Below are 19,176 nucleotides of genomic sequence, written 5' to 3'. Positions count from 1 at the left end.
GAATCGATTCAATTTTGGTGAAGATCCGGATCCGGATAAAGATCAGAGAATTCTTAAAGTGATTCTTCACTATTGAGTGATATAGCAGTAAAACCGATATATAGCAGGATATCTCACAAAATTATGGACGTATTTGGACTAAACTTGGTGTGGAGGCTGGGTGTGTGACAAGGAAGAATTTGTTCAGTTTTGGCGAAGATCTGAATATGGATTCGGACACGAGAATTATTTAATTTTGTAAGTGATTCTTCACCATTGAGAGATCGAGTCAAAAGCGATATACATATAACATGATATTTTAAAACTTTGTGGACGAGTTGTGACTAAACTTGGTGGATGAGTTGGTTAGGTGACAAGAACAAGCGATTAGATTTTGGGTGAGGTCCAAATCCAGATCTGGCCTATCAGTGGATACAAAACATAAACTGTTCAACATGGCGGAGGTATGCGCTCTACCGAGTGTCGTTCTAGTTCCAAATGAAATGCTACTATTTTACAGGCTTATTAAAAACTAACTATTAATGGCAAGCATACAAATGGTGCCACTAGATACAGAGGAAAGTCTAAAGTTTGTTTCACACAAAGGAAATGATCAAGATGACTATCATTCCGATGAAGGACAGCACATATATATGCACCTGGAAAGTATTTTGGCTAAAACCATGTGTGCGTGCAATATCATAGCGCCGTTTTCAGGTCATCACTAGTCCCTCGAGATATCTTGGAGGCCTGCTCTTTGAGGAACATGCACATGGATATATCATATGTATTAAGGTCCTTGCTTATTGACGGCTGGGGGAGGCCTTTATCAAAGCGTACAGAGAAACTGTTTGATAAGACCTTGGCACTGAGCTAGGAATGGAAGTAATCTGAGACGCTATCCTTGGTGTGCAGGTGTGCCCTCATCCTCTTGAATCTATTGTGTTAGTCTTTCCTGTTGGAATAGTTCTTGGAAAATTTCCAACTTGTTGTTTCCGACACGTCTGTCTCCAATGACAGACGATGCAATGATTTCTTTCAGGGAACGTCAATCGCCCGATGGTGAATATCATGCAAGGTTTCCGTAGTGCACGCAGTTTGCTGGTGCCGACGTTTGCTTCGTCTGCCCACATCATCAGTGTTCGGAAATTGATGGGAAAACATACGATTTGACTTGCAATTTGTGACCCATGGGTTATTGAACTCCTTTCTGAATTTCCTCTATTCTGTCACGAGTGACATTGTCTCAATAGACCACTCTAGTCTAGGTTTCGACTGTTGTTTACCTGCAGTGTGCCTTGTTTACGTCGTCATCGTGACACCTGTGAACAGACAATCTCCTCTGCGTAGGAATACCAGTTTTAGGTGTGTGTTTTGATAGTTCATCATTAGTAAATGTGTAAAAGCATGGCATCTCATCTGGAACACCTTTGTATATTATCAGTACTGCTCCATGTTCATTGCTTACCTTGACGAGAGGTAGAACGAGTGCGAGCCTGTTTCATTCACAGTTGTGTCAAGGCAGGGAAGTACTTGGACGAGGCGCTCTTCCCTGCTTCCTTTGAGGATGACGTGACACTCCCATCGAGACGTCGGGTAACCATCGCTCTTATTTTGCTTTTGTTCCGTTTCTTTCTTGGATTTCTAATCTGTTTCCCATAACCTATACTTTTCATACCGAAATAACACTTTATTATTCCGTAACTTTGGGTTTTTGTTTAATCTGCATTCCTCCCCTTGTCATGTCTTCCTTGGAGCGAAATTGCCGATTGAATTGCAGTTATCCAGTCATGTGCTCTCCTTTGAATGGCTGTGTGCCAAACCTGATCGACCAATAAGCTGTAGTTTTGATTTGAAAAGCTTTTACATTGCTCTCGGCTGTGCTGTGTTGCGTGTAGTCAAGCATGGCCGACTGGAGACGCTTTAGTAGTTAGTACTGGTACATGTGCTGGGAAGGCGTATGGGGGCACGATATAGCCAGTATATGTGCTATTGGAATGACTGTGACGGCCTATGGGAGTGGTGTGGTATTACTGGTGCCTCTGGCTTTGTGGAAGCCTGGTGTTGGCTTAATGGTTAAGGTGCTTGGCTTAAGATCGCAAGGTCTTGAGCTCAAGCCCCTGTTGTTGAATTAACACAGATTGAAAATCTTGTGTCCCAAACCCATCCCTCTCTGTACCCACCGTACCCAGTCGTACCCAGCTGCTCCTGGACTCTGTGTCCTTTCCTCCTGACAAGGTGGAAAAGTTTCTGTCAACCCTCGACTCTGATTTGATTCTGCAACTGGACCTGACGGCATCAGCCCACGGGTCCTAAAATCTTGTTCTTCCGCTCTTTCACTCCCTCTCTCTGTTCTCTTCACACTCTCTTTTGCTCAAGGTCATCTGCCATCTGCTTGGAAATCTGCCAACATCACCGCTTTGCACAAAAAAGGTGCAAAAACAGATCCCAGCAACTACAGACCAATCAGCCTTCTCTCAATTATCAGTAAAGTCATGGAATCCATCATTGCTTCAGATATGAAATCTTTCCTCTTCTCCAATGGCTTGATCTCTGATCATCAATTTGGTTTCAGACCTGGTCACTCTACTCTGGACATGCTGCTACTGCTTTCTCAGCAATGGATGGAGGTCCTCAATGCCAAACAGGAAATTTGAGCTGTCTCCCTTGACATATCACGTGCCTTCGATACGGTCAGGCACCCCGCTCTGCTCACCAAACTCTCCTCTGTTGGTATCCATGGAAATCTCCATGCATGGCTGGCGGACTTCCTCTCTAGTCGTAGTCAACGTGTGGCCCTGAATGGGTTTCTCTCATCTCCTCTTCCTGTTCAGGCTGGAGTTCCCCAAGGCAGTGTTCTGGGCCCTGTGCTTTTTCTGGTCTTCATCAATGATCTCTCCGACTCTCTTGAAAATCCTCTCTATCTCTTTGCTGATGACTCTACTCTCTGTCGCTCCATTCTTCATCCCTCAGATCGGCAGTCTGCAGCCTCCTCACTCTCTGCAGACCTGGACAAAATCACAGACTGGGCAAACAAGTGGAACATGTCTTTCAATCCTGACAAATCTCACACTCTTACGATGTCTCTCCGAAAAGACCGACTGGACAACCCTCCCATCTACTTTCTGAATAATCCTCTCCAAGAAGTTCTGTCACTCAAACTTTTGGGTCTCACTATCTGCCATGATCTTTCCTGGGAAAACCACATTTCAAATCTGGCCTCCAAAGCCAGTCGCCGACTGGGCATCCTCCGTCGTGCGAAGTCCTTCCTTGGCACACCTGAGCTCCTCACCACATACAAGGCTTTCATCCGCAGCTCAATGGAATACTGCTCTCCCCTCTGGGCTGGTGCTCCTGCCTCACACCTAGCTCGTCTTCACGCTGTTGAAAGCAAAGCATTCAGAATCATTGGAATCTTCCGCGATGAAGCTAACTCCAAGGGCCTCTCACTCACTCACCGCAGGCAGGTTGGTGGTCTTTCCGTCTTCTACCGACTCCTTTCTGGCCTTGCCCCCCCAGCTCTCTCTGGGCTCTGTCCCGCAAATATTCCTACAGGTCGCACAAGATCTGCCTGCAACCCTCTTATGGTTAAACTGCCAAAATCAAGACTCTCTGCTCACCTTCACTCCTTCATTCCTCTTTTCTCTCGCCTCTGGAACAAACTCCCTCACTCTCTTCAATCCCACTCCACCCTCCAGGTCTTTAAAACAGCTGTTCACCACCATCTCTTATCTTCCCCCATCCAAAACCTTGATCTTTTCTATCCCCGATAATTTCACCCCAATTCCACTTTTTGAAATACCATCTTCTGTCCTGGAAGTCCTTGGTGTCCTTGTGTTTTATACTTCTCCCACCCCCCCCCCCCCCTTCCCATGCCTCCTCCCCCCAAGCCCTCTCCCTCCCACACATCTCCCTGCTCTTAAATGTTGTGTGCTCTCAAGTGTTTGTGTGCTTCCCATTCTCTTGTCTTCCGCTTCCTCTTTTTATATATTTTGTTTGTCTGGTTGATTTGTTTGTGAAGTAAATGTCAGCTCTTTCACGAGCCTCGATTCAGTATACAAAAAACAAACAAAAAAAACACCAGGTAGGCTGTCATCCTTCTGAGGTCGACAAAATGAGTGCCAGCTTACTGGGATGAATGCGCCATTTGAGTATTCTGTGTCAGAGTGACGACCGTCCAGGATTGTGCCCAATAGCCAAGGAAACTGCTTCGGCAGCCCAATGCCTTGTAACGGCGCGAAAGGAGTGGTCATCCTCCTCATCTTCTGGCTTTGTGGATGACTGTGAAATAATTTCAGTGTATGGCGATGAAGGAGCACTAATTTGGACTCGCTACATTGGGAAATAAACCAGATTGATTCTAAATAAAGCTTATTAGTCCCCTACCGGTGTACACCGGAGGGGACTATAGGTTTGCACTCCGTCCCTCCATCTGTCAGTCTGTCAGTCCGTCAGTCCGTCACGCAAAGAACAGCTTTCCGGACTTTTTTTCTAAACGGTTAATGCTAATGATTTCAAACTTGGCACATGGTCTCCTCATGATAAGTTACAGATCAGGTTCGAACGTCACAACGTTTCGATCATTCTTGACAAAGTTATGGCACTTTGAACTTTGGTAATTTCCCCAACAGTTTTCTGGACTATAATTTGGAGTGCGGTAAGTCAAAGCTGTTGATATTCCTTGTTTTAACTCCAATTTACATTCTGTTTCCTCTTTTAGTGAGAAGTAGGGGTCTGTGCAACCATTCATAAACTTTATTTGGTGCAAATTGGATAATTTTTAGCCGAGTTACCTCAGACCGTGAGTTGGTAATTATATAATTCACACAGTGCAATACGTGTAATTTCCCCAACATTTTTCCAGACGACAGACTGCCGGTAGGGGACATGTATTGCAGCGCAATACTCAGAATGCTTGTTTTTCCTTGATCTATTTCATTTTTTATTTTTCATTTCATTGCCCTCCCGGTTTCACCGAAGGGGACCATAAGTTTGCTCTCTTTTTGTTTGTCTGTCCATCCATCTGTCCATCTCACCTGTGGTATTCCAGACTTTTTACCCCATACCCTTTAACATATTCAACTGAAACTTGGTGCATGGCTTTATTATGATAAGTTACAGAACACGTTTAAATTACACGGCGTTTCATCAATTTCCCACGGAGCTACGCCATTTTTGGACTGAGACCAGTAGGGGACATGTATTGCAAAGCAATTATCCCTCTTGTTGTTTTACTGTTGGACAAAATTAGTGTGTGGGCCTGTCTCTTGTCTCTCAAGGCCTGTCTCTCAAGCAGATATGGGCGCTGAATTATTACATAACACCAACGGGCATGAATGAGGATTATATGGAGGGGTAAAAGGTTCTGGATGTGAAAGGACAGCTTGGCTCAAGCGTCAAATTGCCACTTGATTGCTTTTTCAAGATTGATTGTGTATGAAGGGATAACCATTGTTCATAGCTTTGTGCATCAGACTGGATACTCATTCATAACTTTCAGAAACCCCTTTTGTTTGAATGTTTCCTAGCGCCCAGTCCCAGAACCATTAAACATGGATGAATGGCTCATAACAAACGAAGGGCGCTTCCAGCGGGAACTCGAACGGAGGTTGAAAAACCTGGAATTAGAGAAGGCAGTTGGTAAGATTTGTTTGTTTGTTCGTTTTCGTTCTTCACTGGTTATAGCGTGTTTACCTTTAATACCTTGACAGGTTAATGTTGAAATAGAGAGGATCAAGTAGTGCCTCATGCATCTCAATGCATTATTACAAAATGATGGATGATGAGCTCCATGACAGGCATGTGTGGGATTTGTACCAAATAGCAATCGTACACTTTTTGCCTTCAAATGGGTATTTTTACAAATGGCTTTAAATGTTAAACTTGACTTAAAATTGACCTTCAAAAATTAGAGGTAATTGGTAATATTATTGAATAGTTCATGATTGTCATGATTCATGATTCATTCATGATTCATGTCATGTCATGTCATGATTGTCATGTTCATAATAGATTGTCATGGGGACCGCAAGGCTAACCCCCGCTCTTGCAGGGAAAATGGCCTTAAAATGCCTGTTGTAGTTCATGCTGTCACGAGCCAATTGTGCGCGTGCCCTTTTACAATCTTGCAAGCCAATTATGCACCGACCCTTTTACGTTCTAATGAACCAATCACGTGTGGTAACTTTTACACTCTTGCTAGCCAATTATGCACCAATCCTTTTACGTTCTAATGAACCAATCACGTGCGGTCCCTTTTACACTCTCACAAGCCAATTATTCACCGACCCTTTTATGTACTAATGAACCAATCACGTGCGGTCCCTTTTACACTCTCGCGAGCCAATTATGCACCTACTCTTTTACGTTCTAACGAACCAATCACGTGCGGTCCCTTTTACACTCTCACGAGCCAATTATGCACCAACCCTTTAACGTTCGAATGAACCAATCACTTGCGGTACCTTTTACAATCTTGCAAGCCAATTATGCACCGACCCTTTTACGTTCCGGCGAACAAATCACATGGGGTCCCTTTTACATACTCGCAAGTCAATTATGCACCGACACTTTTACGTTCTAGCGAATCAATCACGTGCGGTCCCTTTTACACACTCGCAAGCCAATTATGCACCGACACTTTTACGTTCTAGCGAATCAATCACGTGCGGTCACAAGCCAATTATGCACCGACACTTTTACGTTCTCGTGAATCAATCACGTGCGGTCCCTTTTACACACTCGCAAGCCAATTATGCACCGACCCTTTAACGTTCTAGCGAACAAATCACATGGGGTCCCTTTTACACACTCGCAAGTCAATTATGCACCGACACTTTTACGTTCTAGTGAATCAATCACGTGCGGTCCCTTTTACACACTCGCAAGCCAATTATGCACCGACACTTTTACGTTCTAGCGAATCAATCACGTGCGGTCCCTTTTACACACTCGCAAGCCAATTATGCACCGACCCTTTTACGTTCCGGCGAACAAATCACATGGGGTCCTTTTTACACACTCGCAAGCCAATTATGCACCGACCCTTTTACGTTCCAGCGAACAAATCACATGCGGTCCCTTTTACACACTCGCAAGCCAATTATGCACCGTCACTTTTACGTTCTAGCGAATCAATCACGTGCGGTCCCTTTTACACACTCGCAAGCCAATTATGCACCGACACTTTAACGTTCTAGCGAACAAATCACATGGGGCCCCTTTTACACACTTGCAAGCCAATTATGCACCGACACTTTTACGTTTTAGCAAATCAATCACGTGCGGTCCCTTTTACACACTCGCGAGCCAATTATGCACCGACACTTTTACGTTTTAGCGAACCAATCAGATGCGGTCCCTTTTACACACTCGCAAGCCAATTATGCACCAACCCTTTTACGTTCCAGCGAACAAATGACATGCGGTCCCTTTTACACACACGCAAGCCAATTATGCACCGGCACTTTTACGTTTTAGCGAACCAATCACGTGCAGGCCCTTTTACACACTCGCAAGCCAATTATGCACCGACACTTTAACATTCGAGCGAACAAATCACTTGCGGTCCCTTTTACACACTCGCAAGCCAATTATGCACCGACACTTTAACGTTCTAGCGAACAAATCACATGGGGCCCCTTTTACACACTCGCAAGCCAATTATGCACTGACACTTTTACGTTTTAGCAAATCAATCACGTGCGGTCCCTTTTACACACTCGCGAGCCAATTATGCACCGACACTTTTTCGTTCTAGCGAACAAATCACATGCGGTCCCTTTTACACACACGCAAGCCAATTATGCACCGACCCTTTTACGTTCCAGCGAACAAATCACATGTGGTCCCTTTTACACACTCGCAAGCCAATTATGCACCGACACTTTAACGTTCTAGCGAACAAATCACATGCGGTCCCTTTTACACACTCGCAAGCCAATTATGCACCGACACTTTAACATTCAAGCGAACAAATCACATGCGGTCCCTTTTACACACACGCAAGCCAATTATGCACCGACCCTTTTACGTTCCAGCGAACAAATCACATGCGGTCCCTTTTACACACTCACAAGCCAATTATGCACCGACACTTTAACGTTCTAGCGAACAAATCACATGCGGTCCCTTTTACACACTCGCAAGCCAATTATGCACCGACACTTTAACATTCAAGCGAACAAATCACATGCGGTCCCTTTTACACACTCGCAAGCCAATTATGCACCGACACTTTAACGTTCTAGCGAACAAATCACATGCGGTCCCTTTTACATACTCGCAAGTCAATTATGTACCGACACTTTTACGTTTTAGCAAATCAATCATGTGCGGTCCCTTTTACACACTCGCCAGCCAATTTTGCACCGACACTTTTATGTTTTAGCGAACCAATCACATGCGGTTCCTTTTACACACTCGCGAGGCAATTGTGCGCCGACACTTTTACGTTTTAGCGAACCAATCACATGCGGTCCCTTTTACACACTCGCAAGCCAATTATGCACCGACACTTTTACGTTTTAGCGAACCAATCACATGCGGTCCCTTTTACACACTCGCGAGGCAATTGTGCACCGACACTTTTACGTTCCCGCGAACCAATCACGTGCAGGCCCTTATACACACTCGCAAGCCAATTATGCACCGACACTTTTACGTTTTGGTGAATCAATCACATGCAGGCCCTTTTACGTTTTTACGAGGCAATTGCGCATGGTCCTTTTTCCGTTATTGCATGCGAGCCAATTGCATGTGGTCAATTTGATGCTCACCTTCCTGATTTGGAGATATTTTCCATTTTAGTTGGCATTTTTAAATATTCCGATCCTTTAAACTTGGTTTATTTTTAGATTCGCATGTATGTATGGTAAATTTATTTAGCATCTTTTTAGTTTTACAGAGATTGAGATTCATGGAATAGCTGAAATCGATCAATTTATATTGGTATATCTCATTAGAAGAAAATAACTGATAAGTGTTACATGGTTAGCGGTGAAGGATGTGACACAGATGTGACACAGGCATGTTGGACCAAAAGACATTTTATGAGTAAATCTGCCATTGTTATAGCCTTGTCTTGTGTGTAATATGTATTATAGCTCCTCTAATTCTTACACAGTCGAGAAAATGGGGAAAATAACTTACTAACCAATATTTTCAATCATATGACACATTCTGTGACAACGGTTTACAACTGAGATATTTTCCTGGACAGGCCAGGCCTCGCGCATCTTGGGCTACGACGACGATGGTTACCCAATCTACAGACCAAGATTATTGAGCTCCCCCACACCGAAAATAGCCAATTCCATGGCCAATTGTTTGCAGAGAATAAAGGAGAGACGTGCCTTCATGTCACCCAGTGGTATGAGCAGTGTGTGTGTGTGTGTGTATGTGTGTGTGTATACATGTGTGTGTGTGTGTGTGTACATATATGTGTGTGTGTGTACATATATGTGTGTGTGTACATATATGTGTGTGTGTGTGTTTTGTGCATTCCTCCTGATCAGCTGTCATTATTTTGCTTGTAATTTCTACTAACAGCTCCAAAGAAAACTGCTGTAATTGAATCTTCTTCAACCGGATCTCAAGAAAACGGTTCTTCTTCGGGAACGATTCGTCTGTTTTCCGGTATGTGTAAAATTTCCGCTTTATGATACTTTTAGATACAGATTTAATTAACTTGTGTCACTTATTCAGTTTTGAAAGTTTTGTAACGTATTGGGTACCTGTTTGCTTTTTGGAACTTTTTCGTTTCATTGACTGAAAACTGACTATTCTCAAGTTATGTTTTGTACTCTGTCCAAGTTTGTATTTGTCCAATTCCACATCTGTGTTTGTATTTTTTGTGTTTACGCTTCCTTATTGCACGTGCCTGTGCTTCACTGTTGGTTTTAGATGCGGATGAAGATGGAGCCTCCACAAGGCACTTGCAAGTGGATGGAGACGACGCTGTTCAATGCTGTTCAGTAATGCTGAAACCTTCGACTCTAACAGGAAATGGCACCAACAAAATGAGAGAGACAAACAGAACAGAGGAAGCTCCTGAAGATAAAGTCTCTGGTACCAGTGTAGATGATCCAGAATGTCACTGTTCCCTGGGGCCTGTCCCTAACACTCTTCCACGTGCAAATATGCGAAGCTGTAACTGTAGGGGCAGTTTGAAGTCGCTCAGCCAAAGCGACAGTGACATCACAACGATTAGTAGTTCGTTATGTCTCAGTGATGTTTTGCCCATTCCTAAGGAGTTCAGGAATATGAAAAAAGGAGTTTTTCTACCTATTGGATGCGACGATGCATCGGATACAGGAAGCAACAGTTTGGCTCCTCATAAATCAAACTGCTCGAGCACCGCTCGAGTGGCGCAGAAGAGACTCAACGACTTATTGCCCGTTTTAAATATTACGGCAAATGAGTGCAATGGTTTTACGAGAAGTGATCAAACAGAAGACGTGAATGTTGTACAACAACGCAGTTTAGAGATTGCTGCAGATGTGTTTGATTCTTCAAGGAGGATTGAGAGCCCTGCTAATGTTTCTCTTCATTTGCCCAAAAAGCGGATGGCCAATCGACAGTCAAGAGGGACTGTGGCTTCTTCACCATCTTCCTCGTTCAAAAAAACAAATCGAAGAGTGAAGGAAGGTTCTTCTGGTGTTGAACCCAAAATTTCAAAAGAAGGATTGTTGCAACAAAAAACACCTTCCAAAAATGATGCGCTGACACCATCGACATTTGACGATTATTTTGCTCAAGAAAACCTCCACGAGCTTGCTGGTCCGGAGCAGAAAAGGCAACAGGCAATACAGAGGAAAGCTGCCGAGCTTGCGTCACCCATCCTCGCTCGCATGAACCGATGCGAGATGCCATCCATCGAATGTGACGTGACGGTTTCGCAAAGAACTGCTAACCGTAGGCGAACAGGCAAGGTGAACCTGTCAAAAAGTGAGAAGCCGAGGCGTTTCAGAAAGTACTCTGTGCAGCAAAAAGCGTACCTCGCTGAAGTTAAATGTGTCCTTGTGGAAGAGCTGTCACGCGAGAACGACGCAACGGAAACCGCCGTGACGGTTTCGCAAAGAACTGCTAACCGTAGGCGAACAGGCAAGGTGAACCTGTCAAAAAGTGAGAAGCCGAGGCGTTTCAGAAAGTACTCTGTGCAGCAAAAAGCGTACCTCGCTGAAGTTAAATGTGTCCTTGTGGAAGAGCTGTCACGCGAGAACGACGCAACGGAAACCGCCGAAGTTGCTGCCGAGCCCCTTTTGGAGTTGGAATGTGATGCCAAACAAAGGACCTTTAAGCGGACGAAGAGGACACGATCGATGGCAAACTTGACCGACCATGAAGAATGTGTTGAAGTGGATTCGCCAGCAGGTACTCATTTAGGCCACAATTGGGATGAGCAGGTACTCATTTAAATCAGTGTGCTGCTCAGGATGGGTTTAATCTGGAAGTCGGGCATCTTCACGCATGCACAAGGGGAGCAATATTACATGGTGAGAGGTCTTTCTTCGTCTTTGACACCTGCGGTGCTCAGCTGGGTAATTCTTTATCAATTCCTTTCAGACTAGTATTACCCGCTCCCTCCAGGAGTAGCTTGAGGTGAGGTAGGGCAGAGGGAGGGGGAGCGGGGTGATGCTGGGCCAAATATATTTTGTGCTGTGGTTAGTAATCTCCCCTCTCCCCAGCAGGGGTCATTAAACCACTTGCACTGTGCCATGTTGTAATGTATTAATGTAAATGTATTTATAAGGCACTGATGTATGCTGACATCAGTTCCCGCCAGTTTAGTGATGGCGTCGGACCGGTAAACTGTTTGGGCATTGAGTTTCCTTTGTTTGCCTTGTAATCCGTAAATGAATACAGGTCTTTGACAAAGGCGGTCAATGCTCTCTAACAATTTTGCTGCTGATATATGACATACACTACATGACCAAAAGTATGTGGACACTCGAACATCGAACATCTCATTACAAAAGCATGGGCATTAATATGGAGTTGGTCCCCCATTTTGCTGCTATAACAGCCTCCACTCTTCTGTGAAGGCTTTCCACTAGATGTTGGAACATTGCTGCGGGGATTTGCTTCCATTCAGCCACAAGAGCATTCGTGAGGTCTGCACTGATATTGGGCGATTAGGCCTGGCTCGCAGTCTGTGTTCCAATTCATCCCAGAGGTGTTTGATGGGGTTGAGGTCGGGCCTCTGTGCAGGCCAGTCAAGTTCTTCCACACCAATCTCGACAAACCAACTCTGTATGGACTTCGCATTGTGCATGGGAGCATTGTCATGCTGAAACAGGAAAGGGCCTTCCCCAAACTGTTGCCACAAAGTTGGAAACACACAATCATCTCGAATGTTAATATATGCTGTGGCGTTAAGATTTCCCTTCACTGGAACTCAGGGGCCTAGCCCGAACCATGAAAAACAGCCCAGACCATAATTCCTCCTCCACCAAACTTTACAGTTAGCACTATGCATTCGGGCAGGTAGCGTTCTCCTGGCATCAGGCTAAACCCAGATTCGTCCATCGGACTGCCAGATGGTGAAGCGTGATTCATCACTCCAGATAATGCATTTCCACTGCTGTGGAGTCCAATGGCAGCGAGCGTTACACCACTCCACCCGACCCTTGGCATTGCACATGGTGATCTTAGGCTTGTGTGCGGCTGCTCGGCCATGGAAACCCATTTCATAAAGCTCCCGATGAACAGATGTTGTGCTGACGTTGCTTCCAGAGACAGTTGGATCTCGATAGTGAGTGTTGCAACCGAGGACAGACGATTTTTATGCGCTTCAGCACTCGGCGGTCCCGTTCTGTGAGCTTGTGTGGCCTACCACTTCGTGGTTGAGCTGTTGTTGCTCCTTGATGTTTCTACTTCACAATAACAGCACTTACAGTTGACTAGGGCAGCTCTAGCAGGGCAGAAATTTGACGAACTGACTTGTTGGAAAGGTGGCATCCTTTCGGTGGGAAGTTTGTGGATGAGGCGCAGAGCAGACAAAAACGTCAAAAAATAATCCATTTGAAGAAGAAGTAAGGTCATATATTGTGGTGGACAAGAAAAGCACATGCAGCATTTGTGAAAGAGAAACAGGGGTTGACATCAATTCTCAAAATTATTTTTAAGCAGAGAAAACGCTTCAGTATTTGGCTATGTCCTTCCTTACATCCATCCATCCGACGAAACTAAAGGGTAATTCTAAAGGGTTTCGTTCATTTCGAGGCTTTGCTGAGTTCATATTAAAAATGCCAAACTGAACCGCTTCCTTTGGACATGGGTGCGATTCTTATTTTTTAAGAAGTGTTTATATTTAATATAGGTCCTGTTTGGAGAAAATAGGGGGATGGGCAGTGATGTAGAATCAGTAGCAAAAGGAAATTCATTAGAAACTAGATGGTATTCATAGAATACTTACTATGCGCAGTTAACTTGGTGCGTGCCAACTCTTCTGTTTTTGAACATTATTTTTCTTTGATCCAATATGCCTGCCAGACCACGTGAGCGATGACATCATAAATTTATATTCTCTAATATAATTGTTGCATAGATCACGCTCAATACATTTCAAACTGATCAGACTAAGCGTTGTCCCTGTCGAATTATGACGTCATAATTATGGCACTAATGATGTCATCGTTAACAACACCTATTCCCCATATGGAGTTATTTACAATGAGCCATGTTTCAATTTTTTCCATGCAGCGGTTTTGGAGATATAGAGGTGCAACATTTTTCGGTTTTTCCAAGATATCGCCTGTACCAAATGACCTATGACGTCATTATTAGCATTCAAATATTCAACATAAGGAGGCGCTCCGATGGTGAAAATTTAGTGTCCATCAGACCAACGGTTGCCAAGAAAATGAATTTTTAAAATGCAGACGCGCACGGCACACATACAAAACTGAATGCTTAACCCTGCTTTTAGCTTCGCGAGCGCGCAGGGTAATGAGAATCGTTATGGGGTGAAGTGAAATATAGTCTTTTTTTTTTTATTACTAATATTTTTTTCTTCCGATTTTTTTGAAACGATTTTTTTTCCACACACAGTTGTTGCCAAGGAATCAGAATACCTGTAAATACACCCAGGAGTGATAAGCAAACTTTCCATCTGACGAAGGCCTTGAAAAAGTCCGTTGAGGCCTTGACAATATGAAACGGGTAGCACAAAGCAACAAATACGTTAACATTAGATATTGCAGTGGGACTAGCCAGCAACAAATTGACGAATGACACACATACAAAACAGGAAGAATCTGGTTCTAATTCTCAGCTTTAGTGAGGTGGAAACGAGCAGATTCAGATTTCACCATCCACATGGGAAATCCCCAAATCGGAAGTCAAACGGAAGATAGGGCTATATGTTTAAAAGGGAAAGGGATCTAAAGCAAGCGTATTTAAAGGTCTGAAATGTTTGAAGGTCTGGAAAAGATTGAACTGGTCTAAAAGGGTAGAAAGAGGTTTAAAGGTCTGGAATGTCTAAAGGTCTAAAAGGTACATTCCAATAATACGTAATTAATAGATGTACTCACGGTCCAACTCATGTTCAAACAGTACGTAAATAATTGACGTACTCACGTTCAAACAGTACGTAAATAATTGACATACTCACGGTCCAACTCACGTTCAAACAGTATGTAATTAATAGACGGACTCACGGTCCAATTCACGTTCAAACAGTACGTAATTAATAAACGGACTCACGGTCCAACTCGTGTTCAGACAGTACGTAATTAATAGACGTACTCACGGTCCAACTCATGTTCAGACAGTACGTAAATAATTGACGTACTCACGGTCCAACTCACGTTCAAACAGTACGTAAATAATTGACGTACTCACGGTCCAACTCACGTTCAAACAGTACGTAATTAATAGACGTAGTCACGGTCCAACTCACGTTCAAACAGTACGTAATTAATAGATGTACTCAATGTCCAACTCGTGTTGACTTTATGGAATGCACTGAGATTGCCTTTGGTCTGATTTTCCTTCCAGGAAGAGAAGGGAAGTTGGTTCAGAACCACTGCCTCACCACAGGATTCAGTGTACCATGGGTGGGACCAAGGGTAGGATATTTGAAGACAAGATGGGATGAAGGCTGAGTTAATTGAGTGGATGAATTCCCAGGCTGAGTTAACATCAGGGGCAGTAGATATGGGAAACCAGTCCTGAAGAGAGATGGCTGATTGCAGACCCTGATAAATCTGCGTGAGTGACCTGCCAGACTCACTGGCATTGAGGAAGTTCTCTGAGAATAGCCAGAGAGATGCTGGCTTTCGCAAGGATGTGATCAGATGAACCAATTGGAGCGGAGGAAGAGCAGAAGACATTTGCGGCGATGTTAATCATCACCAAGTCCAGAAAGGATGGTTTTGCCATTGGGAGAAATCCGGATTGGAAAGTTCACATATTGAGTCGGTCTCATGGAGTCATAGAAGTCCTTTGCTGAAGTGCTGTGGCTGGTCAGAGGGGTACCAACACCCAGCCAAGTTGCATGGTGACAATTATTGAAATCACCACATATGAGGAATCGAGAGATGGATGAGTGGTTAAAAGTTTGTCCATGTTGTTAGAGAGAGAGAGAGAGAGATGTCGATGGAGTCTTCACTTTTGGGAGGATGGTTCAACATACAGATGGACAAGAGGTGGGAATGAAGTGGATGTCACAGCCAGAGGTACTCCTTGGAGTTTGGAGGTGAAAGATCAGTACAAGGGCAGTGAGAAATTGAGTTATTGATGGAAAGTGCAACTCTGCATCCAGGGTGTGGTTCAGGCCTATCAAATCGGAGGAGAAAATAACTGGTGAGGGACACAAAGGAGTCGGGGACATCCTATTGGAGGAAGGATTCTGTTAAACAGATGATGTCTGGTTTATCGGCAGCGGCCTGGATTGAGAGATCTGTCAGGTTCGAGTGGAGAACTCGGATGTTTGAAGTATTGGAGATAAGGGGGAGGAGGCATTGGGAGGGTGCGAATGGGGGGGGGGGTGTGGGGGGGAGGAGGAGAGGGAGTCTTTTTTATGATGACAAGGTGAAGCTTTTGGAGAGGGGGATGCAAAGAGGAAGGTTTGAGTGTGTGGGGTGTGGGAGAAGGTTGGAGTGTGTGGGGTGTGGGGGAGGCTTTGAGTGTGTAGGGTGCAGGTGAGGGTTTGAATGTGTGGGTTAAGTGTTAGGGGTGTGGGAGAAAGTTTGGGTGTGGTGGAGGGATTTGAGTGTGTGGGATGTGGGGGAAGCTTGGTATGTGAGGGATGTGCGAGAACGTTTGAGTGTGTGGGGTGTAGCGAAAGGTTTACGTGTGAGGGCGGTACAGGGGAAGGGTGTGTGAGCGGGGTACAGGGGAAGGTTTGTGTGTGTGTGGGGGGGGGGGGGGGGGGGTGTACAGGGGAAGGTTTGAGTGTGTGGGGTGCAGCGAAAAGTTTTTGTGTGTGTGGAGGGGGGTACAGGGGAAGGTTTGTGTGTGTGTGTGTGGGGGGGGGGTGTACAGGGGAAGGTTTGAGTGTGTGGGGTGCAGCGAACAGTTTTTGTGTGTGTGGAGGGGGGTACAGGGGAAGGTTTGTGTGTGTGTGTGTGGGGGGGGGGGGTATACAGGGGAAGGTTTGAGTGTGTGGGGTGCAGCGAAAAGTTTTTGTATGTGTGGAGGGGGGTACAGGGGAAGTTTTGTGTGTGAAGAGTGGGTACATGGGAAGGATTGAGTGTGAGGGGGGTACAGGGGAAGTTTTGTGTGTGAAGGGTGGGTACATGGGAAGGATTGAGTGTGAGGGGGGTACAGGGGAAGGTTTGTGTGTGAGGGGGGTACAGGGGAAGGTTTGTGTGTGCGAGGGGGGTCCAGGGGAAGGTTTGTGTGTGAGGGGGGTCCAGGGGAAGGTTTGTGTGTCAGGGGGGTACAGGGGAAGGTTTGTGCGTGAGGGGGGTACAGGGGAAGGTTTGTGCGTGAGGGGGGTACAGGGGAAGGTTTGTGTGTGAGGGGGGTACAGGGGAAGGTTTGTGTGTGAGGGGGGTACAGGGGAAGGTTTGTGTGTGAGGGGGGTACAGGGGAAGGCTTGTGTGTGAGGGGTGTGTGGGAAGGTTTGTCGGTGTCAGGTACAAGGGAAGAAGGTTTGTGTGTGAGGGATGTGTGGGAAGGATTGTGGGGGGCTGTGAGGAGGGGATGGGTGGTGGAAAGGTTCTCGAGGTGTGGGTGAAGCTAAAATGCAAAGTATTTCTTATCAGTTTTATTGTCTTTCGTTTTTGTGAAACTTCAAGGTGATGGAAAATGGACAATCAGTGTTGGTGTTGTGTATGCTGCGCCAAAGGGTGTTGAAATCCCTGGAGGATATGTTTGACATTGGAGAGATGTACGGACAAAGACCCCTTCTGCCTCTACCCTTCTCAGTCAGACTAGGCTTAGCTTGTTGCATTTGTGTGGCTTACATGTCACTAGAGGTAAACCAACAAGGTGTTCGATGGTGCAATCTGTGCCTTTTTTGGTCGTATTTCTGACATGCGAATTGTTTTATGGAATACTGTATTTAACAAACAGTTGAAATTTGCTGCACATGAAATCTGTGCATATTTTGCCACCTGACTGTAGAGTCCCGAGGGAGGTCAACCAGGGTCCAGAACTACCTTGGAAAGTCTATTTGTTTTGTCGAAAGGAAAGAAATGAAATGATGACAGTTGACTTTTAAAGTTTTATTTTAAATTCTTCTTCCCATAATAGTAATTAGACCATGTGCGCCCTGCAGAAACCTGCGACACGGGTGGGGACAGGGGACAGAGTAAGGAAGGGGCAGAACGTGTAAGACCAGAAAGGAGGTGATCGAGGATATAGAGGTTGCCAACCTGTCTGCGACACAGGAGCAATAGGCCCTGATATTCAGCTTCATCGCAGGAGATTCCAATGATCGTGAGGACATTGGACTCCACAGCATCAATATGTGAAAAGTGTGCCAGTAAGGGCACCAGTTCAAATGGTAGAGCAGTACTCCATTGATGGTATGACGGATGATTCCCAGTCTGCGGCTGTCTTTGGAGGACAATTCGGTTTGTCCAAGGGAGATGGTGCATGATGGTGAGGCCCAAATCTTTGAGGGATCAAATTTCTTTGGGAGGATTGTCAAGGAAGTAAATGGGAGGGTTCGCCAGGTTGTCCTTTCAGAGAGACAGAGTGAGAGTGTGAGATTTGTCAAGATTGAAAGACATGTTCCAAATGTTGAATCAGCTCGTGATTATATCAACGTCAACAAAGAGGGAAGATGTTACCGTTTGCATATCTAAAGGGTGAGTGATGCCATGACAGACGGATCATTGAAATGATGGGGAGAGTTTTGCAGAGAATCAAAAAATGATTGGGATCCATGCCCTGACAATGAGAGTGGACAAAGTCGGCAGGCCATGATGATAGGTTGTGGCCTTGGATGCTGTGGTCTTGAGAGTTTGAAAAGCAAGACAGGACGCCAGATTGTCATATGTGGGTCATCTCTGTGAAGCACTCACAGACACTTCAGCACAGTTCCTATGGAATACCTTTTGGTTCACAAGTTATCAAGTGACCACTATATTCGTCATGGGTGTGCGTCTGTCTGTCTGTCTGTCAGACACCCGATGATATCATCCAATCTTGATGAAACTTTGGTGAGAGGTTGATATCATGATCTAGTTATGTCCTGCCTAGAGTGGGCGTATTGTGCCCATTGTGGGCGGAGCCACGCCAGAAAAAGATGTCTTTCTAGGGGGTAATCGAGTTCAAACTACATCTTCTCCGAGGGAGTTGGTGGAATCTGACAGGGGTTTCGGTATTTGGTTAGGCCAATGTCATGTGTCTAGCCCCACGGAGCTCGATTTTTCATTTTCGCCCCAAGGTCAAGGTCACAAGGTCACGAAATTTAGAAAAGTCGATTTTTGATGGTTTTATTACATTGTTTGCTTCCTGATGGGGTGAAATGTCGTACACGATCTTATATTATCACATACATCATGAAACACAAGTTTTCCAACAAATTTCAGAATCTTCGACCTTTGACCTTTGAAGGTCACAAAGGTCAAATTTTCAAAGTTGTCGGAATCGAACCGAATTTTCGGTATTGTGTAGCTAACTAACCTCATAACTGATTATACATTATTTTCTATCTCATTTCAAGGTCAGTAACCTTCGTTTTGACATTTCCGGGCCAGCACCACACACAATTACGTACAGCTGGCTCTTAAAGGCCTG

General features: G+C 44.9%; 1 protein-coding gene across 13 annotated transcripts in view; it reads left to right on the top strand.

Annotated features, from left to right (window-relative positions):
- Positions 1 to 19,176, top strand: part of MCPH1 (microcephalin 1) — a 243,684-nt gene that overhangs the window by 23,654 nt on the left and 200,854 nt on the right. For 12 of the 13 annotated variants that reach the window (XM_068109553.2, XM_078774938.1, XM_078774939.1 and 9 more), the window contains 5 exons: positions 1,491 to 1,575; positions 5,508 to 5,619; positions 9,200 to 9,349; positions 9,529 to 9,615; positions 9,883 to 11,352. In XM_068109553.2, coding sequence (XP_067965654.2) covers positions 1,491 to 1,575; positions 5,508 to 5,619; positions 9,200 to 9,349; positions 9,529 to 9,615; positions 9,883 to 11,352 — 1,904 coding nt within the window. The remainder of the gene's footprint in view (positions 1 to 1,490; positions 1,576 to 5,507; positions 5,620 to 9,199; positions 9,350 to 9,528; positions 9,616 to 9,882; positions 11,353 to 19,176) is intronic. The other variant, XM_068109556.2, reaches the window with a different exon arrangement.

This window comes from Myxine glutinosa, chromosome 3, assembly GCF_964187855.1.
Source record: "Myxine glutinosa chromosome 3, kmMyxGlut1.1, whole genome shotgun sequence".
NCBI lineage: Eukaryota > Metazoa > Chordata > Myxini > Myxiniformes > Myxinidae > Myxine > Myxine glutinosa.
This window is presented reverse-complemented; position numbering and strand designations above follow the sequence as displayed.